Source organism: Ruditapes philippinarum, unplaced genomic scaffold (assembly GCF_026571515.1).
Source record: "Ruditapes philippinarum isolate M1 unplaced genomic scaffold, ASM2657151v2 ctg4105_1_1_1_1, whole genome shotgun sequence".
NCBI lineage: Eukaryota > Metazoa > Mollusca > Bivalvia > Venerida > Veneridae > Ruditapes > Ruditapes philippinarum.
Genome location: NW_026862381.1, coordinates 105,126 through 132,298, shown reverse-complemented (window position 1 = coordinate 132,298; position 27,173 = coordinate 105,126). Strand labels below are relative to the sequence as shown.

Genomic DNA, 27,173 nt, shown 5'->3' with positions numbered 1-27,173 from the left:
GGGATCACTCTTTCTTAAGATTTTTAAAATGCCCCCGTAGTTTTAATAAGCTTATGCAATGAGCTGTGTGTTATTTATTTGTATTTAGAAGAAAAGCTTGGAAAGAGTAAAGTCGCAGGTTATGACTTGGTTAATCTTTTGAGTGTAACTCTTACAGAATTAGGAAAATAGGACACAAATGACAGTTTCCATACAACACTCATCAAAGCTTGATTTTTGTGAGAGTAAAAGAAATCTTGAAAGAAAAAAAGATGCATCGTCCCTCGAGAGCGGTGACAGAATAAAAGTAAACTGACATAATGAAATAAGATAAAAAGGTTAATATATTTTAAAAAGAGAAACAATTGGTAATTATTACGACATAAAAGAAATGGTAATTATTACGACATAAAAGAAATACGACTCACCGCCAAAACACCTCCGGTTTCACAATTAACGTTGAATTCTAGAAATGCTACAACAACAACCTCGTTTGGTTGACCTATAAGATACAGGCCACATACTTCTGTTGAACCGTCGGATACATATTGTAATTCCCCTTTAACACTTTCCATATGTATACATCCTGAAATATAGTTGTAAACTGGTTCATTACTTATCGTAAACATTCGGCATATTTCGGTAAAAATGCGGCATGTTTCGGTATAAGCCCCATACTTCTGTTGACTAGTTCTGCATGAATTGTAACACTTGTTTTGACTCTTTCGATGTGTATACATCCTAAAATAAAGTATTAACATGGTTCTTTATAATCTCCTAAACAATCGGCATATTTCGGTATATTTCGGCAAAGTTCGGTATATTTTGGTATAAGCCCCGACTTCGATTGACCAGTTTGCAACGTATTGTTACTCTCTGATTTGAAAAAAACCCCTAAAATATGGTAATAATAAGGTTTATCACACACCCGTGCCGATTTTGCGACTCTGTAAATATAGTATTGCACGACTGTGCATATATTTGGACGTGACATCATTAGCGTTATACAAACATTGTGTAAAGACGTTCTGAATGTTAGTGTTATACTATAGGCGCGTCAATGAAAAATGACTCTTATTTCACTTTAAACGGTCTTCATTTTTGGTATGTGTTAAAAAGAATATTAAATTCGTGTAAGTTCATTACTGAATATATTGCACACGTTGAATAAAATAATATTAATAATATAATTGTATTCAACTCATGCAATGAATTCAGTATTGAACTTACACTCATTCAATATCCTCTATTTATTATAATCTCGTTAACAATCGGCATATTTCGATAAAATTCGACAAAATCCAGCATATTTCTGCATATCTATCCCTAGTTCTATTGGCCAGTTGAGCACGTATCTTAACTCACCTTTGACACTTCCTCATGTATACATCCTAAAATAATGCTATAAAACCGTTCATTATAATCCCGTTAACATTTGGCTTATTGCAGAAAAATTTGGTATATTTCGGTATATGACCAATTTTTCTGTTGAGTTGAAAGGCATGTTTTGTAACACTGCTTTGATACTGCATATTGTAATAATCATTATTATAACTAAGTATTTAGGCATTTCGGCATGTTTCGGTAATTGTCCGGCATATTTCGGCACTTTCCATATTTCAATTTGTCATTGGTAGCTTAGCAGATTTGTTTCAAAACTGAAGTTGAGCAGGCTTATTGAGTGGTTATGATATAATAACTATTTGGGTAATATGTCGCATAATTTGTTGGATATGTTTTCTACAAAAATATCTATAAATAATTAAATTGAAAAATTAAATATATATTACAGAAGATTTACACAATAGTAGAATGATTTACCGTTTCATTACTTTATTTCGGGATGTTACGGTGTTTACCATCAAGATGATATATCTCAAAAGTAATATGCATCGGTCTTATAGTTTAAGACATATACAAATCTATCTTAAGCGTTGATTTTAGTTGATAAAAATCGTTGCACAAGATCTAAGGCTGAAAAAATGTTTAGCATGCATACCTATATTTCCATCTGCGGATCTTGTCTGCCGCCGCAATACATTCAAATCCTTAAAATCCGTGTTCTGGAAAAAAAGAAGAAACAAAAACATCAAATGTTAGTTTTCTATAGATGACGTATTGATTAGTGGTTTTTGCTTATTTAGAAAAGAACCAGATGTAATAAGATCTTACAATTATTATTTTCTATGACGCAATTTCATATTCAATATTTTATCGTATAATTTTGGACCAAGCTAATTTGTATTATGCATTAACCCAACAGGACAAATCCATGGTATAGGCGTATAACTTTCTGCAAGACCCGTTTTATATGCCAATAACATGCATTCTTTTATTATAAATCACCCATAAAAATGACAGTTCTTGATATCATATACAATAGAAAATCGGGCAAGTGACACGACCATTGTGTGAGAAAATCTGTCATTTTGTGAGAAAATCTGTCAAAGTGAAACCAATATGAGCTTATTTATGTTTTCCAATGTATTGCAATATAGCCGTGGTGAATCAGTGCAAATTATACAACGATTCAAAGATATTAGTTTCCCTTTACATTCACGATAATTATTGCACAACATAACAATGTAATAATTTTTTGCAAGAGAGAAAAGCATTTGCATGCAGGAAAAATGATCCTCATAAAGTTAATTTATTGTTTGCGTTAAACGTTTACCGATTTGCGAACTTTAATATTGCTTTTTGTTGCCTAGCGCACAATGGTACCGGTATATTACATTCATACAATGTTTTGCGACACATGCTTATTCATGATACGCGAGAAGTATATAACATTTCAATAATAAAACAAACGTAACCTATTGGTTTAAATAATGTTTCCGCAATTTTAATGGAATTCTTGAGAATGGAACTTATTCAGTTTCACGTTTAAGCGACAATTTAAAGTCTTAAAGTACAAGTTTCAGATATTGAAATAAAAAAAATGAAATTTATTGAAAGACATTAAAGATATATTTGCTTCTTAGATGAATAAAAAAAGAAACGCTTTGCACAGGAGGTTCATCTTCTGTTTTAATCTTTTATGTTTCAAATGTAGGTTAACGTATCTGAAAAGTTACTTAAAAAGCTATTTTCAAATGCCCGTTAAAGGGTCCTTTAAAAACTCTATTATATAGTGCTTGATGTCAATATACTTGAATTTTATGTCTTCATAGATACTAAGATTTCTCCAGTACGGTTTAATCTTAGATAAAAAGCCATCAGTTCTAAGTGTGCAATTCCGTAGAAGACCCCTTGATAGGTTGCCTAGAGAATAGTGAGATTGACTTTGAAGGAAGTCATTTTTAACTAAGCTTATTTTTAATTAAGCATAATAGATTTACAGAGCAAGTTTTATGACAGTGTGTATGACAATTTCATAGCAGTATCTTTTTTTACATCACGACGTGGTTTTCATATACCAAAATCAACACCAAAATTTGTTTTGCCTGGCTCACTGCCGAGCGAAAATACGAAATAGCACATATCAGCCACCAAAGGAAATTGTTATTAAGCAATGTTTTGAGGGTTCCTTTCTAATTTTTATATATTATGTTTATAGAAATGCCACTGTGGTAAAACAAAAACAAAAATGTATATTTATCTAAACGTTTCTTTTAGCCTTTAAGAGAAAAGACTCATGTAATAAAGCTTATTCTGTGAGGTAATTAACTGTAATATAGTTGCTTAGTTGCAAATGTCAACAACAAGAGCATCCAATTTCATATACTGTATAATTATATGGTATATAAATCAAATAAAGCATCAACATTGTAAATAATGATGCTGATGACATTGTTACACGCTGCTTATGAGATTTTCATATGAGAATATTGCATTTAATGAAAAGTTATTAAAGGAATATTTACGACGGAGGCACGTGGAGCATCAATATTGCATTGTAGTAAAAGGAAATTACCGAAAGGATTTAATTTAGCATTTTAACGAAAAAATTTAAGAAAAGGAAAATAGTTTACTTGATTACCCAAATGAAACTGTTATATATTAAAATTTAAGGTCATGTTGTTTAATATTAAATAATATTGATTGAAGTGTGAGGTTTTTATGAAAGGATTGACATTTTAACGAAAAGATTTACGAAAAGGAGAATTGTTTACTTGATTAGCCAACTAAAACTGTTAAATGTAAAACTAAGATATTAAAAGTTAAGGTTAGTTATTAAATATGAAACAGTATTGATTGAAGTATAGGGTATAAGTGCTTTCGCTATAATGTTTACACTATTGAACGAAAAGCTACAGAATCTAAGCAATGAATACGTTTAACTCAGTGTTTGTTAAAGGTTTGAAGGCAATGATAAAAGGCAACATTCCCAACCCCAGCCTATGCACCTTTAAATTTTCTGCAAAAAATTTTGAGATGCTTGAAAGAAATTAAATTTTTAATCAAGATATTTTATTTATCAGTACTACTATATTTTTTTCAATTTTATTTTAAATGTAAAATTATGAGTAATGGCGTGGCCAAAGAAAAGTTCGGACTTACGACCTTTGGGGTCAAGAGGCCTCTATCTTAACTTCTATGTCCATTGCCTGCCAATTTTGTCATCTGACGAAGATGATAGATTTTGACAAAACGAATGAATGAATGAATGAATGAATAAATAAATAAATAAATAGATAAATAGATAAACAAATAAATAAATAAATAAACAAACATTAAACGTCTCCGCACATGAGCTTAATAATGATGTTTGGTAAGAAACACATCCTTTTGCGAATTGCTTTGCACTTCAATGTGTCGCAAAGATCGTGTTGTAACATCACGTGTTATATAGTCAAGTGTCATCACATTGTGTAAGTTAGATATTGTTCTCGCTATGAATTCAAACGATTAATGTAAGTATTATATAATTGGTTCAACTTATCTTGAAGAGAAAAATATCTGACAAAAACGAAATTGTTTTTCAATCTACGAAAAGTGTTCATAATGGCGGCTGTTTTGCGTAATGTCTGACTTTCGACAATCGGTACGTATTAGTTTAAAACACGGTGTCCTACTGCATAGCCTAGGGTCAATATATAATCAGTCGAAAGTTTGCCTGTAAACTGCAAAATTTTCAATATATTGTGGAATTACAATACGTACATAAGTATGATAACGTTATATTTATTGGCCATTTACATGCACATGTGACAATACAAATGAAATCACTGGAGCAAATTTAGTACCGATGTGCGCTATCAATAATAACACTAAAATTATGCTTGGAGTATAACAATAGATTTCAATTCGTGCAATGTCAGGTGATAACAGTTGGCGTTCTACACTCGTTACATGTCACGTGATCATAGTCTGCGTTCTACATGTCACGTGATCAATCGGAACATCTCGGTAATTATCAATAATATCGACATTTGACGGAAAAGGCCGAGAATGTGCGATTGGTCACGTGATAAAAACTGGCTTTCAATATTCGTTACATATTACGTGAAAACAGTTTGTGATCTACACTCGTTAAATATAACATGATAAGAAACAGCGTTCAATATTCGTTAAATATTACTTGAAAATAGTTTTAGATCTACACTCGTTACATGTCACGTGATAAGAAATAGCGTTCAATATTCGTTACATATTACTTGAAAACAGTTTGTGATCTACACACGTTACATGTCACGTGATAAAAATAGACGTGCAATATTCGTTACATATTACTTAAAATATAATTATAACAGTATGATATCTATGCTCGTGACATGCTCGTTAAATGTTTCGTGAAGAATCAAAATTTAAGTTTTTATTGAAATATATAGGGAGAAATATAAAAATGCCATTACACCGCACAATTCATTGAATGGTACGATACATGTCACGATAACAAATTTTACACATCATTCAAAAGAAATATAGCTTCCCAAAGGCCCCCTCATTCTTCCACTCGCCCAACCCTCATATTAAATATTTCATCGTTTATTATATTGAATACATATACATTTGTGCTTAACTCATACATCTTTGAAATCAATTTATGTTGCTCAAAATCCGAATTGATTAAAACATATAATAATAAGAAATAAGATAAAAAAGATAAAAAAAAACATATAAGAAAACTGTATCACTGAATTTAATCACTGAAATGTGATACAAATATTTTATTCTATAACTTTATTCATATCTTTTACAGTAAGGGTCATTAAGTTTATGTGAAATATATTTATTAACCGTTCCTTGAAAATCGCAAATTTAAAATCATGATTTCCAGGATTTTAATAAAACAAATTGTAAATGTTACTCTTTTTTTCATTAAAAATGATAAAGAAAGTCATTTGTTGAAATACGATCTTATTCTAACGAAGCAATCCGACCTTCTTTATTATGCGTCGTATTTTTATTATGTTTTTATATTCGCTGATTTAGAAACTTGTATAAATGCCACATAAAATTACAATTTACATTGCGGTCGTAACATGTGTTCAGAACAATTTACATTATTGCAAAACTTTAAGTTTACAAAGGAATAGACATTTACAAGATACAATAATGAACAAAGGAAATGAATTAAACAAAAAAAATCATAAATTTATGTTTATTTAGTTTAGAAATCGCATTTCTTTAATTTTATACTCCAATATTTTCTTGCATATCAGACTGGTGTTCCCGGAAATTTCATCTCGTATAGGGGGTGCCAGATAAGCTATACAATGGCGTCATTTTAGCGTATTTACCAATGAAAGGTGTTAAAATGACGTCATTTTGGCGTATTTAAGCATATGTTGACGTAATTTCGCCGTTATGAAAGGAGTTGCAATTTAATATGCTGTTGTAAGTAAAAAGTAACGGGTTAAATGACATAAATTTCTATGGACATTTGTTTTATTAAGGTTAAGAATTTATATATGATGGGAAAAGGTATAATATGCAAGTAAAAGTATCTGAAATATCGGAATATCCGTCCCTCGGGAACCCGCCCGTTGGCGGTAACTCGGCAAATCTTGTTACATGTGCGGGTCCCCTCAGGACAGATTCCGATCTGTAACGGAAAATATGACAGATATTATTATTTTTAGTTCAGGTTTTAATAAAAGAAATGATTCAGATCTTCGCAATCTAAAAACTGAAAAAAAATACGAATGAAAAGAATAAAATTGGTACTGATGACTTGGTCGTTTAAAGGTCCATGCATCGAAGAAATTACTGTAATGACTCTGATTCCTAAAACGATTTTATCATTGCTGTCCTAATACTGTTTCTATAAAGGGGTTGCAGAATTATCTTTTGTATCTTTTGCCATGTAATAGAATTGGAGTGATTAGTTTTTTGTTTTGTTTAGATTACGTTTAACTGTTTTTACAAAAAAAAATAGTTTTACATGCAATGCAATTCAATTTATTTAATGAGCATAATTATAACGTGTTTTAAACATAATAAATAGCGGTAAGCCATAAACATATCACATATTATAATCTTTTCGTTTCTAATAACAACAATATAAAGTGCATATCAGAAAAATGGCATTTTTACATTCATACAAATTCGATTCCTCTCTTTATTCTCTAATTGAAAAAGAGAGGAAATATTAAATTCATTAAGGCCTTTTTACTCAATATAATGAGTTGGGAAGACGGAAAAAATGCAACTGCGATGCGGTTTTGCAGATAATGTGCAATTTGTAAATTAATGCTCTTTAAAGACCACAACTATGAATATGAATTGCTTCTTTTATAATAACAAAACAATCTTCATACTGTTAACAATGATAAAATAAGAAGTCAAATCAAATAATTGATTGGCAAAAATCATATTCATGTTTATCGCCAAGTAACATTTTGGCAGTATGAAACAATGTACTGAAAAGAAAGTTACATTTTATACTATACCTTGTTCATTATACACATACATATGTTCCAGTGTAAAATAATTCAAACAATTCAAACAAATGTATTAAGTCGATTCAATTCTTAGTTGCATCGTTGAATAAACAAATTTTGCTAAATAAACAGTTACATTTTTGTTTGCACATTTCATTATTGATCTGCATTTATTTAAATTATGCCATGAGCAAATATATCTAGGTAATCTTGCTTTCCTTACGTCATAATAATATGAACATACCAATTAAAAATGAATCTCAGTTTCAATTTGTTTCACATTAAATTTTGTGCAGGAACTTGGTTTCATTCAACATTTCTATCTCTACCCTTTCCAAAAGCTAACTTGTCAATTTGTGCGGAAAATGCCTAAACATTGGTAGTAGTTTGGAACAAAAAATGCTTTCTTCAAAACAAATAAACAAACAGAAAAGAAACACAATTCAAAAAGAAAACAGAACTAGAAACGTTTATTGGAAAGTGGTTATTTTTGGTTTTGTCAATGAATGATCCAGCTTTCATGGCTTTAGCTTTTTCCGTCGGGGATTCTACTAATGAGATGAATTATTGTGTCTGAAATATAGTACGGAGGAACAGAGGAGCACCTGAGGGCTTCATCTACCAGTAAAGCTGGAATGTCACTACATTACCTTTATAAAGTATTGATTTGACTTTGTTATACCAGCAGAAAATGATTGGTTATTCTGAAGTAATAGTCTAGTCCTGAGCATTTTTTGACAAACAAATTCACTTACAATGTAACACGCAATAGTATATTAGGCATTGCATTATTATAAATAATTATTATATGTTGTTTATTTGCACCACTAAATCACCGAAACATGTCAGTTCTACTTATCTGTCACGGCTAGACATCCAAATTCGTAACAAACATACGCGTAATTTTCGTGACCACCTCAAAACAAAGTCAGACATTCCATTTGAACATTATAGGTTTATATTAGATTGAACATGCGACTATATCTATAAAGAAAACTTACAAAAATGGCAAGGACAATGGATTAGAAAAACGTATGTTTTATTATGGCTAATTTGTGACATTCGTGTTTTCGCCCCTCGACGCCACCAAGGGAAAATGTCGGCGTCACGGAGCGAAAACACGCTGATTAGCGGGGTCGCAGAGCGAAGTTTGATAAATAAAACTTCGCCCAGCTGGGGCACTGAGTGAGATTAAAAAAATAAAACGGATGGGGCTAAGAGCGGACACATGCTTATTAGCGCCCCGCTAATAAGTGTGTTTTCGCTCCGCGCACCCCGCAGGGAGTAGATTTATCTATTAAACTTCGCCCCGCGACCCCGCTCATAAGCGTTTCTGTCGGCTCGCGCCCCGCCATTTAAAGTTGTTAATTCTCGCATTTTCACTTGTGGGGTCGCTGGGCGAAAATACGAATGACACAAATCAGCCATCATAATGTTTTGTTTTTGCACAGCAATAATCAAATTATTGTTAATATGAAATTATTAAGGCTTGAGGGTGCTAGTTGCTATTAGCACCTTACGATAGCAGGAGTTTTTGTTTAGTTACTTCAGCCGTTTATTGAAGCACTTACGAACAACAATAATTTCAAGAAATGAAGCTGCGAATATAATTCATGGAGTTATTTTAGTAATTTTACTTTAAGATAATTGGTTGTTGCCTTGTTTGATTGCATAGACAATTACTGGTAACTTTCTGTCCATTCATTTGTTTTCTTTTTATGAATAGGCTTTATCAAAAGAAAATATTTTGTATCATTGTGTACCCTACGTATCGTGCTTTCTCAATATTAGGTTTTATAAAAGAATAACACATAGAGATAGCGCAAATGGAACGCTGAGAAAATATTAAATATTTATTTTAACAGTAAGATATAATGTCCGATATCAATCGAAACCGAAAATTTCGCCTCCGCTTTGTATCAAACAAGAGACTGCTGGATTGCCAAGCCAATGCGAAGTAATCGGTATCTTGTATTCCCTTAAAAAAAGTTATGTTATTGTAGTTAACTGATTGCCTTTTGGCTATGAAATACTTTGCTAGTGTCTTGAATGAACAATTTCCCAAAGAAATGAAATACAAAAGAACATCTATTTTCGATCAGAAAATCTAAAATAAATGCATTATATCTAAAATTGAACTGTATGCCACATTTCTTCATCGTCAATTGTATTCTCACGAACTTTAACATTATCGTTTGAAAAAAATGCCGTTTTTAGACAGTGTTAATTATAAACACGGTTTTTAAATTCCTTCTTAAAACTCAAGGGAGCTATTAAAAAAGAAATCAACGTGTTTTTTCATCAACGAACAGTTTTAATTACAATGGTTAAAAGCTAATGCTTAGAATATTTATGTATACAGGAGCGGTTCTAAGATTTATTGTAGTTATAGCATTATTTTTATTGAAATTAATCAAATCGCGCCATTAGGTACGAAAATTGTATTCTCATATGAATAATGTGTAAGTCTTTAAAACTTAAGTTCATAGTTAATGATAAAAAGGTTCAAAATGCCATTGAGCTTTTTGACTTTGTCCAATATGTTGAGGACATTGGGTTCTTCCATTGGCTTTTTTAAAACGGTTACTCACTACAAAGAATATTTAAAAGATAACTAGCCCATTTTTTTTAAGTGATATTTTTTTTAAATAAAATTTAATTAGAAAGTAGATTTTTGATTTTGTCAAATATATAAAGACATCTGGTCCCTTTTTCGCCCATAAGGTCTCGTACACCTTATAATCGCATTAACTGGATGCCCTTTTACGTTTTTGTAAATATTTTTTTATGATTGTTGACCTGTAGTAACTTATTAGAATAAGAAACGATAAGTTTGTATTAAAGGTCACTCTATCCTGTATGACATGTGGAAATTATAAGCTTAGAAAACAGACACGATTTGTGTCAAAGAACATCGAATAAAAACGAATCTGTTGTTTTGAAAACTATTTGGGTGAAACAGTTTTACATTTTTTTTATCAAAAGCATTGTCTTTTTGCCAAATATTTAGAAATAACACGATATTGTGCATTTTTACCTCATTAAATTCATTTCCCAAGTGAATATCAGCGGTATTTTTCATTCACAGTTGCATGCAAAATAACAGAAAAAATACAATTGGATAATCCACATGTTCTTTTAAAAAAAGCGTTTCACTCAAAATAATAGAAGATCTTTCTTCCTAGTTTTAAATAAATAAAAATAAATATAAGACGGCACATATTTCACAGCAGATGGTAGCAATTTATCTAAATTCATTTTCTTCTCGCTGTAGTGGCAAATGTTTACACATAGTAAATACATAATTATGTTCCTCGTTTAATTTGACTTTTTTAAATGCATAATCAATGTTTTTTGGTTCTTAGACTGGGTGGCCCTATCACTCGCACCAATACTGTACCTGTCAGTGTGACTTTGAATTGCGAAAACGTGTAACACGAGCTTTTGTTGAAGAGTATATGTTTTACTTAAGAATAGTTATTTTTGTGTGAATGAAACGAGTTCAATGTCAGATAACACTTTTATAACGAATTTAAGTAATTAGATGTTAATTTCTTTAATTCCGCAAATATTTTCGTTTAAAAATTTGTATATTTATGGTGTCCGGCCTTAATTGTCGACTAAACGGCGACAAATACAATCAACACATTTCAGATAAGTGTTTTAAAATTAGTCGCTTGCAAATCCGTTGCAAGATTATCGGTTCAGATCCTAAAGTATTTGTGTAAGTGACAGATAACTGGGTAGATTTTGTAAGTTCATAATCTTATAGCCAATATTATTTTAAGTGTTGTGACAGTGATAAGTTACGTAACAATCTTAAATTACTGGTCGCTAAATCATGTACATGTATTACTTCCGACTTCAAACTGATCAAGCACATTTGCCATATTTAAAGAAATGACAAGCCCAATTGATGAAAATATTCAGTTGGGGGTACATATTAACAAATGAGGTATTGAATTATGCCAATACATTTTGCCTGATATTGACATTATATCAGATAAGCATGATGTGCCTGACATTTTCAGAAATCAATGTAAATAAATAAACCGTTGTTCTAAATCGCCAACGAATATCTTACACGTGTTGTTTTATATGAATCGAACGACCACTTTCCGTGATTTCGTGTTTGTATTGAAAATAATTTGAAGCTTGCATGTTCGTGAAGTATTCTAAATAGTGTGATATTTACATGCCATAATAGGAACTATAAATACGGAAAAAAGAAAGATTTGATGTGTAATATTTGTCTCTGAAACAAAATAAATAAATAAAGGCTGGAAAAAACAAACAACTCCGCATGTCTTAATTATAAGTCATTTGAAACTATTGTTTGTTTTTTTAAAATGTCAAACTATAAATATTAGGTGGAAAAATAAACAAAAAACAAATTACCTGGGGGTAATCAAAATCTGTTCTAAAATTAACACCAAAATTGTTATGTTGACATTTTCAAGAAAAGGGAAAACGACTCCTTGTTTAATTTAAGGAAGGAAGAAAGAAAGAAAGAAGAAAGAAAGAAAGAAAGAAAGAAAGAAAGAGGTGGGTTTCACAAGCCGTTCATGGCCAACACTATTCAAAGACGGCGCTTATATAACTATTTATTTGTGTTAACTACAAATCTACATTGAATAATAAAATATTCGTAGATACAATATTCTCATATAAATATCTGAACTTAAACAAACGGAAATTGTAACTTAAGAACATCATTTTTGTGAGATTCTCGATTGACTTAGAACACGAAAAAGATTTTCATTCAACTAACTAAAGTACAAATAGTTCGGTGCTAAAGTTAATACGCAGTAAATTTGTTTTGTTTTTATCTAATTGATTCAACGCACGCAAAGTAGAGTGTTTTGTTGCGTGGAACAAAATAATTCCAATTCTTGAAAATTTTCAATTGCTTTTCATTCAAAGTCTGATTTGCGTTATGTATGGCAAATAAATATACTGTAAATGGGTTTAAGAATTGTAACGTGACATTTACTTAAGAGGCAAATGCTATAGTTTCATGTCTTAATATAATTTAAATTCATTAAATTTAATGCTTTATAACTGACTGTTTCCAATAAATTTATTCCTTTTTAAAAATTATAAGAATTTATGGTATTTGATATTATTTTAATGGATGATCGTGCCATATGATTCCCCTGTGGTCCAGAAGTAAAAAAAAACCAACAACAACAACATATAATTTATAATTTATATTTCTTACATTAATCACCTGGGACACTTCAAAGATATGCGAGAGTAGTAAATTTATCGAGAAAATAAATATACTTAGTAAATAATACAAATAATTATTCCTGAAAGACAGAGATACCGAATGATTTTTTTTGCTTCCTGATTCAACCAGCATAGGTTTATATCACTATACCGGTATCATTAAGTATGACGTAGTCAAAATATGATTGAAAGCAACCCAAAGAACGTATGTGTATTTTCTAAGAATAGCGAGAGATCAATCAGTCCTTATGTGATTTTAGAACAGAAAATATCTTTAGTATTGCCGCAGAGAAATCAACTACAGCCCGTATATGAAAACCAGACTACAAAATTTCTTTATGTAGATATAAAAAGAAGTATTAACAATTTTTCCATAATTTTTTACACCATAAAAAAGTAAATGTTCAATAAGGGATGAGACAAATTAAAGTGTTTCAATGTATAGTAGACTTTTTTAATTTTAAAATAAGAATTGTATAGATATTTAGTAAGCTTTCTTTGATAAAACAAGTAATACTATATAAAACAATTTTATTTTTAAATTGACTGTTCAAAATTTAGTAAACTGTACTCTGTGGCGACTCTTTAAAAGTCTAGTAATCAATTAGCTAATCATATAATTTCAGGATTTCCAATCATCATTATGATGATGTTCGCATATCGTATATCATAATATAATTAAATATAAATATGGAGAAATTACTTGTCAAATAAACAAAACAAAAACATAACAACAACAAAACAAAAAATGCAAAAAATAAATAAAAAAAATTAAAACAACAAGACAAACAAACAAAATCCCCAAAGAACTTAAAATACGACAATATTGAAAATGTTCAGGCTTGGTGTGATTTAGCCTGTTCATGGACGGTACTGAAAAATGAAAACTACCGTCCACAACCCTTAGCATCAGCTTAAACCGTATTCAACACTTCTGCAAATGTGTTCAGTTGTTTCATTTTTATCCATATTTCCGATCATTTTAAAAGCTGCCACTTGCCTCTAGATGAGCAAAATTATCTCTAGAAAATCAAACTTGGAAAAAATTTACTAAGATTTTAAGAAAAAAGTAGAAATTTAAAGTTCAAGCCTCATTTCTAATCATTTTTTTTAAAAGCTCTTAGCAATGCTGTTAACCCAGGTTTATATATCTATACGATATCATTTGTAAAAAATACCTCTTAAATAATGCGTTGGTTATTTATTAATTACTTTGCACATACTTAATCATTGTTACCATGGTACTCTTAGGTAATCGCAGCCACCCTTGCTTTAAATCATTCAGGCACAAGTGTTCACCTATTTTATGAAATTTGGTTAAGCACTAGAATAGCAAATTGTTCATAAAACTGTGGGTGGCCAAGCATTAATTTTTCTTGATTCTGCACCTGAGCTGGCATAAGTTTTGCAAGAACCAGCCTACTTAATTGAATGAATTATTTCAAAATCCTATTTGTATAATAATTGGTTAACCAAATTGTTACGGAATACGGATTTTGTAATGTAGGTAATCTAGAAAACAAGTGCTGTTACTAATATGTGTTACTTTAATATGTTTTTCATTCATGTAAACTATGATAAAGTAGTGTTTGTTTTATGCAAAATATGAACAATATAATTATGTGTTTCGTGAAAGAAAAGTGAGAATGTGTGTGTTTTCTTGGCTTTGTTTTCATGACAAAAAGTTAAAGAATATATGTCACGTTGGAAAAATGGTGATAATATTTTGTTATTATGAAAGAATGTGAATATGTGAAAAATATGTTTTACTTATAAAAAGGTGAAACGCATTGTATTATCATAAATAGGCATATTTATACATATCATGAATAAAATATGAGAATTACGTGTCAAAAACAAATAGGTTAAATGTATAGCATTATCATAATAAGGCACACCTAGTAGTAAAAGTACAACACGACTGTATCCTATTTCTTTCCGTATTGTCAGATGCATTTGTTGATATGACTTTAGCCTTAACGAATCCATATAAGGAAAAGTGGTATTAAACGTAATTAGGTTAAACGCTACAAGTAAGTTTCCGGTACGAACAAGCGTTTAAATGAGACGGATCAGGTTTAAATTACAAGTCAATAAACGCCATGGTTTCCAAATCATTAGATGTAGCAACGCTGCTGCTACAGTGCTTTAAATGGTCCTAACCAATCAACGAGTATACTCACAATAAAATAAATCGCGCATTTCGTTAGTGTGATGATAATCAAAATTTTGCACACAAAAAATGTATAAGTTCTTTTTTTTTAAATTGTAATTTGATAATTATCCGAACCTTGTGTTTAAATATCATTAGGCAAAACAAGCAGCTACAATGTATTACAAATCATTTACTGTTTTACCCTTACGTTATTCATATACAATTATAGAGAAAGATAGTATCTCTAAAGAACGCTCAAAACAGCACAATTGAAAATGTTGATCTGTTTGATCGAGCCTGTTCTTGCAATAACAAACAACCGTCCACGCACTTAACATCGACTTATTAAGCAGAATTTGACATTCAACATTTAAGCATAAAAATGGTGAACACTTTAAATCAAACAATTTCTATGACAAAACATATGACGTTCCCATATCCTGTTGTACAAGTTTATCATCCCCTCTAACTAAGGGTACACTCCTTTTTGTTGTGAAAACATATGTACTCTTAGATAACCCAAATTTTCAATAATTTACTGCTATAGAAATGAGAACCTAATTCCGAATTTCAACATTTGATAATCAATGGTATTTGTGAAGAAGATCCTACGTTGGCGAAATCCGAATAGCAAGGTGTTCTTTTAAAACCTATTTGAAACTTTTGGAAAAGGAGAACAATCTTGTATCTAATTATGGACGGTGCTGTAAACTGTTTTGAATATATCACTGGTTTTTCTTATATAAATTTGAAGGAATTAGGATTTAATTGAGCCACATTTTCAGTAGTGCCGTTTTGAGCGTCCTGTAGCGAATGCTTAGTTAGGTGTTCCATTTTTTCTTCTTTGCTTCTCTATGGTGTCAAGGATTGTTATTATTATTATTATTATTATTATTATTATTATTATTTATGTTTTGATTATTCTGATGATGATTATGATGATAATGACGACTACGATGATGATGATGATGATGATTATTATTATTATTATTATTATTATTGTTATTATTACTATTATTATTATTATTATTATTATTATTATTATTATCATTATTATTATTATTATTATTATTATGATGCCAGGCTGTCAATTTATGATAGTACATCTCATAATGTTACAATTCATTGGTTGCAAAATGTAAAATTTGTAATTTTTCAACTTCTTTAGAAGCGAATTTAAAATAACAAACGGTAAAACCTAGGTGAACAATGAAGTTATTGCGAAATACTAAGTTGTCATTATTTCAAGTTGTTTAGAAACTAATATTTTAATAGCACATTGTAACATCTAATTTAACATATACTTCATCAGAATTTATCAGTATTTATGTCAACTTGCTTAGTAGCCGATTTTTTATCGAAAAATATCAACTATATCAAACGACAAAAAAAAGCGAGAAAAAAAGAGAAAAGGACCTTTAGTGAATGATATAACATTAACAATACATAAATTATGACTAGGAAAAAGCTAAGCCGGGATGGGATCACGTTTTGTGTATCTCAAAATTTAATAAAAGGTGTTTTTAATGGATATCGAGTTTGCGTTGTGATCAGTCAACTTAGATTATATCATATCGTTATTATATTATTATATGCCCAAAAGAGAAGGATTTTATGACCTGACAACTATATGATTGTATGGTAATGTCTCCCTAGATACAATTTACACCAATGTCATATTGATCTGTCTGACAGATTTGCCCGGCTAGAGCCAAACGGTTCTATTAAATACTAAAACACCGGCAAAGACCAACACAGTCCAATAAATACTACAAAGACCACGCCATGTCCCAGAAAGACCAATACATACAGAAAAGACCTCACATATACCAATAAGGACCTAATTATTTAGTTGTAGAAAGTGTATTATATATTTCAAAACATGCTGTTGATCACTTTAAAGTAAAATATAAAAATAGTTTAAGTTTTTTTTTGTTTTTTTTTTCCTTTAAAAAAATGCGGAAACAAATATTTAATATATTTTACACGTATTTTTTCTTTCATTTTAATCTGCTATAAGTTGGTATATACTTAATTGCAATAAAATTTGAATTTGAATTTGAAATATGAAACAATCCACTCAAATACGTATATACGCTCAATGCTGTTAACATATGCATCTTATTTAGTATGTCACCTTTCAAGATGTTTGAGATTGCCACTAGTTAGTTCACTTTTGTAAAATAGTATAAGCAAAAGACCGGTTGGTTAAGGCAAGACATTTCAATAGTCATCATTTTGGTCTGATATAGAAATAAAACTTGAATTACATGTCCGGCCAAGATCAACAAGGAAAGACAGAATTCCTTGAACGCGCATCCCTCAAACCACAAAGCAATGGGTCTAGCAGGACACCATACAGGACAGATGATACGGGCAACAAATGGATGGGACGCCACCATAACCATTCAAAATAGAATATCATAAAAACATACGGGGTAATCAAAAATGAAATGAATTAAAAGACCTACACAATCACAAGGGTGCAATGACATTTTGCTGGGTGGTAAAGATGTTTAGTTGTAATGATAAGCTGAAATAGATTTTTTTTAAAGTTTACATACAAGCTGACTGGTTTCAACGACGATTTTAATACACATTTGGTATTATTTTGGTGATAGGTCATTCTAACCGTCTTTAAAGGATATCTAACAAGTAATTATCAAATTTCCAGCAAGTGACATACTACTAATCCCACATGATTTCTGAATCAGTATTGAGAGACAAAATTAATGACCATTAGACTTAATGTGTGAGACCAATTGTCATCGAGACAAATCCCTCGCCTGGGGATCGAGCAAGAGACTTCTGGATTCCAGACCGATTCTGGACCTTTCTTTTTAATAATTTGGCGAAATTTATGAACACAGATAAAGGTATTGAAACATTATCCGACACCATAGAGAAGGAAAGAAAATACACGTTTAATTGTCTGGGAACATAGCAAAATAAACTTTATTATTGTACAATTGCCTGAAGTCTTCCTGACCAATACTTGTTTATATAGACCAATAAAAAGACACGTTTCAGATGTGATCATAGTCAATACAGATTTATCAGAGACCTGAATAACTGAATAAATGTAGGTGTAAATCGAATTAGACCATTGCGAAACAAAAAGGTGACAAGGAGGTCGACTGAGACATAAGCAAAAATCATATGACTGTAGTATTAAATTATCTGAGATTTTCGCAATAGAAGCTAGATCTTGATATCACAAATCCAAAACAGGAGAAAAAACAATCAAGAAAAACAATATGAAACATTTGCGATTGAAAAGAAATCAAGAATAAATAAAAGCTATACTATGTTCATCTAAGAGTAAAAAATTTGTATCCAAAAATAATAATTGAAATCTATGTAATTCTTTCTGAATATGTTCAATCTTAATAAAAGAATGTACAATCTGAATATTAGAAGCTGCAAATCGTATTACAGTTCAAGTAAAGTTGACCCTTAAAGAAAATGCCAGTGTTTTATTGACACTATATATATATTCTCATTGTGTCAACCTATAGTGTTTACCTAGAGTTTAGAACATAAGACATCTACTTTGTGTTTGGTCAAAACGCGTTTATTCTATATTTAAAAAAGAGACTGTGTAGCAATTATCAATATTTAAAGATACAAACTTTGAGCATAGTATATCTTTAAGAACATTCACGATGAAAATATCGTAAATAATTTAAATGCTTATATTCAATTTAAATAGTCGTTTGTTAAAATTTGAAATGCCTTACTTTCTTGCCCTAGAAAACAGTAATGTCAATTGTTCTTCATTAAATAAGTCTGCTGATTGTGCCTTAAGAGTGTCTCGCGTAAAAATTAGGTGCACGTAAATTTAATTATAAGTTCAATTAACATCTCATTCATTTCTGTGATACATATATACACGTTTCCAGTTTTAGTAATTTTGTTAACTTTAAGGAATATCCTAATAGTATTACAAAAGTTGGCGTATGTACAGGCGGTAAGGGAAAAGGACTAGGACTGAACAAATATCAGTTGGAATCGAGTGTTTTTATTACAGACGTGATTGTCTTAGAATAGTACTAGGTGTTGGTATGCAAATTGTGACAATACAAGTGTAAAAGTCTTCATAGTTAAAGATAATTGAATTGTATTGACGTGTCGATTTTTCTGGTGATGCTGCAGGTATACAAGTCTGGGATAAGGATAACTTGCTTCTGCAGAATGATTCAATTACATCTTTGAAAGATAGACATTTAGGTTATAAAGAAAAGAATCACTGTTGGAAACTTGAATCTTTGTTATGTTTACGGCCATGTTTGAACATCAGTGGAAGAATATGTGACCATTACTTACGTGAATTACAAAACATCAGCATCATATTAAAGCAAATATATAACATGATGCATATGATTGAGCTATGTTTTAATACCAAACCATTGTCTATTTGAAAGAATAGATCAATGGATCAAATATATTTCATAGATACATGTATGAAATTCAATGTTGTTCATGACAACAATCCCCGGACAAAAATCATGATCGATTTGGATATATATGTGTCTTTGTGTTTAAGCATTTTAAAGTGTTAAAAATTGAATACCACTTAAGCTGGTGCTAGGTAGTGTGAGAAATGTTGCATTTTATTCATTATCCCTTATGTACAGACCGAATCATACCGAGTCAGCAAATTTCATGTGATCATGTTATTGTGTTGTGATTAATGCTTTCAAAAGGATCACCTTTTCACTGGGTTTTAGCCGCAACTATAATAATCTATTGTACATAACATTAGATTCCTCTTTATCTGAAACTCTGGATTAAAAATAACATTCGAAAGTTTTTTAAACAACATATTTGTATGACAATTGCAAACACAATTTGACTAAGTCTGTCCTTTAGAGATAATCTGAAGTGCACAATATTTTACGCTCATTACCACCGGCTAGTGCACAGAATTCAATCATTGAATTGCTAAACGTGTTTCAATCAATGATCAACCCCGGAGGACCAGAAAAAAGTGCACTTAAAGGGATGATATATCTACAATCTAAATAAATAATTTCCGAATGTCTGACCTTTGTCTCTGTGTCTATATGACATAATCCAAAGCATTAACGAAAGTCTTAATGGTTTTTCCTCAATGATTAATGAAATAATTCTTGGATGTCTGAACTTTGTTTCCTATTTGCTTTTGTTTTGTTGTTGTTGTTTTTTTTTTCTAGAGATTTGTTGATACATGACGGTTCCCTACTTTACATTATGGTCAGTTAAATGTACATGTAAATATACTTTTGATCAATTCTTAGTTACAAACTAACGTTCTTAATGAAATGTTAATATAATAATTATGAAACGTTTTTATCAGGACATCTTCTTTTAGTACATTGATTTTTCTAATAACTTCTTTTCCTTGTAAATCAATGATGACAAACTTTTTATAACACTGCCGAAATTCATAAAAAATGTATTTATCATTTAATATAATACGGTTATAATTTGATTAAATTAAAAACCAATAAATTTTCTAAAAAACCGACAAATATGATAATTAGCCATCATTTAACAAAGTTCTTGTTGGTACCAATATTTATAACAATAAATTAAATCAAATGAGTTAACAATTTTTATACATTACCAACATTGATTTATTAATACTTAACATTTAACCTTTAATTAAAAAACAAATCTGAAGAATATGATCCCTGAAAAGCAATGAAACAACAATATGTTATATGAAAATTGCAGATTCAAGTTTATTAAATCTGTTCAGTTTCTGTAAAACACGTATCTGAAGGTATTGGGAAACACATTAGATATAGGAACGTTGCTGTTGAATATATTCAGAGGATTTGTGTATTCGCTACTTACAAACAGCTGTATGGTTAAATAGATTACATCTAAAATAAAGTTATAATAAGAAGATGGCTAAGATGGCTTACGCATACCATTCTTTTGATAAAAAATACTGCAAAATTTCTTGTAGATGTCTGTTACTTCGGGCCCATTTATTTCCTATAGTTATACTTGTTATAACTTAACACTGCAAAGCCGATAGTGAGGATGGTCTATTGGGTTAATTAAATACACCTAAGAAACAATTAGCATTTCTTGAAAGGCAAAGACATGCATTTGCAATAAGCAAGCCAATTTATCTAGTACTGAGAACTTGAAGATACAAAGCGGATATTGAAATAGTTTTGGTTCAGTACTGAATTTTTTGAACGAGTTGAATACAATTATATTATGCGCGTCTCTTGCGAGCTTAATATTCCAACGTGTTTTATAAATTCAGTTATGAACCTTCACGAATATAATAATCTGTTTATCTCATATCCCAAAAACACTTTTTAAAGGGCAAACGAATATTTTATTTCATTTACGTGTCTTTAGGTTAACGCCATCCATTAGCGCGTCTTTACACCATGTATAAATGTTAATGTAGTAAAATAGGCACGGGTATGTGATAAACCTTTTTATTATCAAATTATAAATTGGTCGTAAAGGATGCTTGTAGTCTTATTTAAACATCTTTGGAATCGGCTTGAAATAGTACTGTTCTGATACCTTGTGAGGAAACATGGTCGTGAAGCAAATAATGTACGAAGTTAAGACCTCTGGACTGAAAGTGGCAGACTAGGCCACCGCTTCCCTTAAATCATTTAAAAACGTTAATGTATCAAAGTGGTTTTCGGACACCTTTATTCTAAATTTGATACTAATATAATATTTAAAAAAATTAACATACGAATATATACGTTTTAACGATATACATTTTTATGCTAGTAAAAAAAACACTTATATAATATTATTATGATATACCTAACCGACCGTATGTATTATTTCAACCCACTATTGACTGCCAAGTATTGCATAAAAAGGTAAAGCCCTAATGACAAAATGTCATAAACACAGACGCAGACGTCAGAAACACATCTCAAATCAGTGTTAACCGGATGGTAAAATCTTACACATACGTTAGTGGATAAGCATCAGATAATTATGATATACGCTTTGCAATAGTTTGCATTACATAACAATTGTTATACAAAACTATTACAATAATTTCAATTACTATACAACTAACGCAATTCATATTTCTAAGTTTTTTCTGAACGTAGATCTATACATTTATCTTGGTTAAGCGAATAATAGGCGTTAAATAGGTATAGCAAAAACTCATCTCTTTGCCTATATTCTGTTAAACAATTATAAAGCAAATAGGAAATATTAAATGTCTTTACTCTTTTTGAATATAACTTTCTAACCGTTTATATAAACTTGATAACAGTAGCTGAAAACTGCCGTTGTTTTCGGATGTCATAGATAACCATAAACGTGTCATAAGCGATTAAAACTTAGAGCTTACATATCTTGTCTATAACGGGAAATACCTCGATTTAAAGGTCATCTTAAAGATTTACTGCTTCTAAAAGACACGTGTTGTTCACATAAGCACGAATTGAATCATTAAAATGTATGTTGTAAGCATTTTTTTATAATTGTAAAAACTCTCTTCTACTACGTTATCTTAACAATGATTGGTTACTACTATAACGAATATTAATTTCGGTATCAAAAGTAAATACATACTATTCTGCATAATAATCTTTGTTTTGTTACTCTTTTTGAAAGTTAGTAAATAGAAGACAATGTCGTTAATAGTACAATAAATTCTGTTATCACAATAATTACAAAAGAAGCATTAAATAATCATTCATAAAATCAGAATGGTTCCATTGACATTTTCAACTTTGATAAAAAAAACTATTCAGTTTCCTTTTTACTGTGGAAATAAAGTAACACATCTCAACAGAAGCTTAAGTAATATAATGGTATATCTTATGAAAAGTTTTTATAAAATGTATCTGCAGTAGATCCATATTACTTCAATATTCTTATGGTCGATTCCCGACAGATTTGGTAACATTATATGTCACATGGATATTGTACGTAAACAAAATAATATTTTCAGGAACAAAATTCAGTCTGTTGTTTCAAGTAAGTTGTTTTTCTTTTTACAATGATTCCGTGCATGCACGATTTACTTGTAAGGCAATTATTTATCGTATTTGATTTTATACAATCATTTTTGAAGCATATTTAAAAAAAATACTATTCAAACTATGTTGTTTTTTCAGCAGGAAATTAGCTTTAAACACTTTGATAGAATAGTTTGTAGTCATTTCTTTAAAAGAATTGTGCATTCATCATTACAAGACCTGCCTAGAAAATTAATAAAATCAAATAAATGTTGTCCTTGATATGCTTTTTAAAGAAATTGTCTGATAGTAACTGTCAAGAAACATCATATTTGTAAATCATGTAAATGTTAATGAATGGCCATCTAAAAAAATCAAAACTAAATATTTGACAAAACTAGTAAAAATAATAATAAAAAAAACTAATATACACACAAAACAAATAAATATGTTAATATCATTAGTATCAATTTAATCAGATTTACTTTAATTTTTTTTTCTCATCATATATATATATGTAAATGAAAAAAAATAAAAATACTTACCAATGATAGTAAATCAGGTAGAGCATACATAAACGCCGCCTGAAGCGCACATAACAACACTGTTACAAACTTCTTCATTTTTTGAAATTATTTTATCAATACACCCTAACTAAAAAATAAATATTTACACGTGATGTTGTTTTATGCTTTTTTATGGTAAAAATACTTTATAGATTAAATCCCTAAAAATTTTATGTATGAAGCCTTATCAGCGTATAGATGAAATGAACAGATTTAACCTAATGCAGATCCCAATCCAGCGCGTGATTGCCTTTCCTAATATACAGTGCTCCTATAATCGCCAATAGAATCCAATTTATAAGGCATCAGAATCAATTACGAATTGACAGTGCAAATCCGATTGGTTAATTCAGAGGAACGACTTGACTGTTATCTGTAAACGTTTTGTATGAATTCTCTACATCATTTTCAGTTAAGGGATTCGCGATAAATGAGATCACTTAGAAATGATAGTGTAATATAACTAGATATAGTTGAGTTACAATGTTGTAGAACTGATTGAGGGGGATTATGCATTTGATTTGAGAAAAAATAGACGTGTTTTGTTACCTACTCAGAGTCTTGTATTTATTTACAGATATTTTGTTTTGTTTTTGTTTTGTAAGAAATAGCCAAGTACATTTTTTTTAAATATATTGTTTCTTATTATTCTTATAATGAAATAATCTTTCTGAAGTTTGATTTATTAATGTTTTGATTAAAAAAAATCTAAAAGTATAAGTTGAACATTATAATATTTTCATTATTCGGTCGAACCATTATAATGATTATATAATAGGTGGTACTAGTGATTTCAATATTGCATTCTTCCTTTTCTTTTGCAATACAATGCAATACTGTAACAATACAATACAATAAAAACGATACAATAAAAGTGAGTATTTACGCGTACACCCGAGTAGCAATGTGGTTATATAGTTCAAGATATGGATCAGTTTTAAAGTGAGTTCCAGATTGTAAAGGACTTAGGCGATAGATTGTACTAATTTGGGTGAAATGATATAACGAATTGTATATTTTTTTTCTAAACAGAACTGTTGACCATTGGATCTCTCCATCCGGAAGCAAGTACTAAATATCATTGATCCACGCTTTCAAATGACATTCTTAGTGTACAGTCTAAAACTTAATATATTAATATTTATAAAATCTGTGTCTGTTTTTTATGTATTAATTTATTTTAGTTCATATCTTTATCTTTGCTTGGTAACAAAATCTTTACACTGCTTTAGGAGCATTTTAGGTCTTAGAGCATGGGAGACAAAGATGAACAAGTCTAATCTAAAATAAAAAAAAACCTAAAATAAAAAAATGAAATTTCACAGAGCTGAGCAGAAGTAATCAAAGAATTTTAAGTTTAATCTAATAATTTCAAACGTTTGCAATATATCAAGTGAACACAAAATGACACGAGGCCATCACTTAATACAATTATTATAAAAAATAATCATATAAACGTAAAACTATTCCAAGGAAATTGAAAGCAGTCAATTCTGTCTTTTATTAAAGGACTGCATTTACTTTACAATTTACTGGATGGCAGTCTAACGTAAACTGTTTATATTGTCGTATTATTCATTGAAACAATTTGCTTTACCTTACTAGACTTAGAATTAATAGAAATGACATTAGACTTCTAGAACAGACTGATCTTGCCTTAAAACAGACAAATATATCAAATTCTTTCTTCCATCTATTTTATTAAAATCAGACTATAACTGTATTTGATATAAACAACAACAACAACAACAACAAAATGTATCATGTGCAAGCTGGAAGAATTTTTCTAATTTAGTTAAAGCATTTTTGTTAATAAAAAGCAGTCTCTATTTTGTTGGACTGAGGTTATTTTTAACGTTACATGATAACAAATATATTATAAAAATGCAATAACATTTGACGAAATAATAACCAGTTACTTGCGTGCAAAGTTTGTTTCAAATCATTTACTCATTCATTCTGTTTCCAAAATCAATGAAACAAAACTCATAAACAAATGTTTAAATTCCTATTTCCTCCATTTTACTCAAAAGCAGACGAAGACTTTTCATAACAAAACGATCTTCAATTGACTTTATTTTGAGCTTTTTCTTAATTATTTTCTGTTTGCGCATGCCTGCGTTTTAAATGTCCTAGTTAATTGCAATGTAATGTAAAGCATCAAATGTTTATGTTGTCATGTCTTTGGACCTCCTGAAACACAATAAAGGAAGACACTTCACATCCCATTGTGATATAAATGTAATTGACTTTTGGTATAATATTAATTCGTATACAACTGTTTCAATATAAATTTTAGTTCAAACTATTAAGCCTTTTCTTCCAAGTCCTTAAAATGTTTGTTTTTCTGTTATTGTCATTTTAATTTTTATGCCCCCACAAAGTGGGGAGCATATAGCGTTGCACTTGTCCGTCCGTCCGTACGTTTGTCCGTACGTTCCAAAATCTTGTGAACGCAACTCTTCTTAAACCGGATGGCTGATTTTGCTTAAACTTCTAGGGATGAACAACCTTAATGTATAGATGGTAGTAAAGGAACGAATTTTCGCTGCGACCAAATTTAACAGAATTATGGCCCTTGTTGCTTTTTTTTAACTATATAATGTTGTAGAAATTTTGTGAACGCAACTCCTCTTAAACCGGATGGCAGATTTTGCTTAAACTTCTAGGGATGAACAACCTTAATGTGTAGATGGAAGTAAAGGAAGAAATTTTTGCTGCGACCAAATTTAACAGAATTATGGCCCTTTGTTGATTTTTTCACTATAAATACCATATAGAAATTTTGTGAACGCAATTCTTCTTAAACCGGATAGCAGATTTTGCTTAAACTTCCAGGGATGAACAAACTTAATGTGTAGATGGAAGTAAAGGAAGGAACTTTTGCTGCGACCAAATTTAAAAAGAGACTGGAGACTCCATTCCAAACCTTTTAAAGAATTTGATGGACATTTACTATTTATTTTATTTGTGCACTGAGCAGACTTGAACTTATTTCCGTTAGTTTTATTCTTGTGTATTATTTCAAACGAGCCTGACTTCTTTTTTGTTGAAAAAATCAAAGTAGATTATACGAACTGTTGGCATTTTTTTATACAGGAGATTCCCTCTTGTGGCATCTTAAAGAATAATTTTATTATCGTTATGTTTCAGTTATTGTAGCAATAAATCATTGTCTACATCCTTGAAAAAAATATGTAGATTGATTTTGCTAGAACTTTAGAAAATCAACGGATAGAGAGCAACGTACACAGAACGAAACCCCTGCAATATCCTTAAGCAACGAAAACCAAAGTACCACCAAACAGGCTAATTATGTACCAAATTGGGTCTTAGATTAAATCCTTTATACAGAAAAATTGTAGGGGGAATGGGACGTATCAAGATTAGGAAGGGTGAATATACATGAATAAAATGAGAGAACTACTCCACGACAAGGTGAAACTTTTTAACTAGGCAG

The 27,173-nt window shown here is 30.2% G+C and overlaps 1 protein-coding gene across 1 annotated transcript in view; it reads right to left on the bottom strand.

The window, feature by feature from the left end:
- The window catches only part of LOC132718934 (corticotropin-releasing factor-binding protein-like), a 30,516-nt gene extending 6,518 nt beyond the window's left edge, over positions 1-23,998 (bottom strand). Inside the window, exons 1-3 of the mRNA XM_060702639.1 lie at positions 23,693-23,998; positions 1,979-2,042; positions 408-565 (exon numbers count right to left, since the gene is read on the bottom strand). Of these exons, the coding sequence (XP_060558622.1) occupies positions 408-565; positions 1,979-2,042; positions 23,693-23,770 (300 nt within the window). The 5' untranslated portion in view covers positions 23,771-23,998. The remainder of the gene's footprint in view (positions 1-407; positions 566-1,978; positions 2,043-23,692) is intronic.
- Between the last annotated feature and the right edge of the window lie 3,175 nt (positions 23,999-27,173).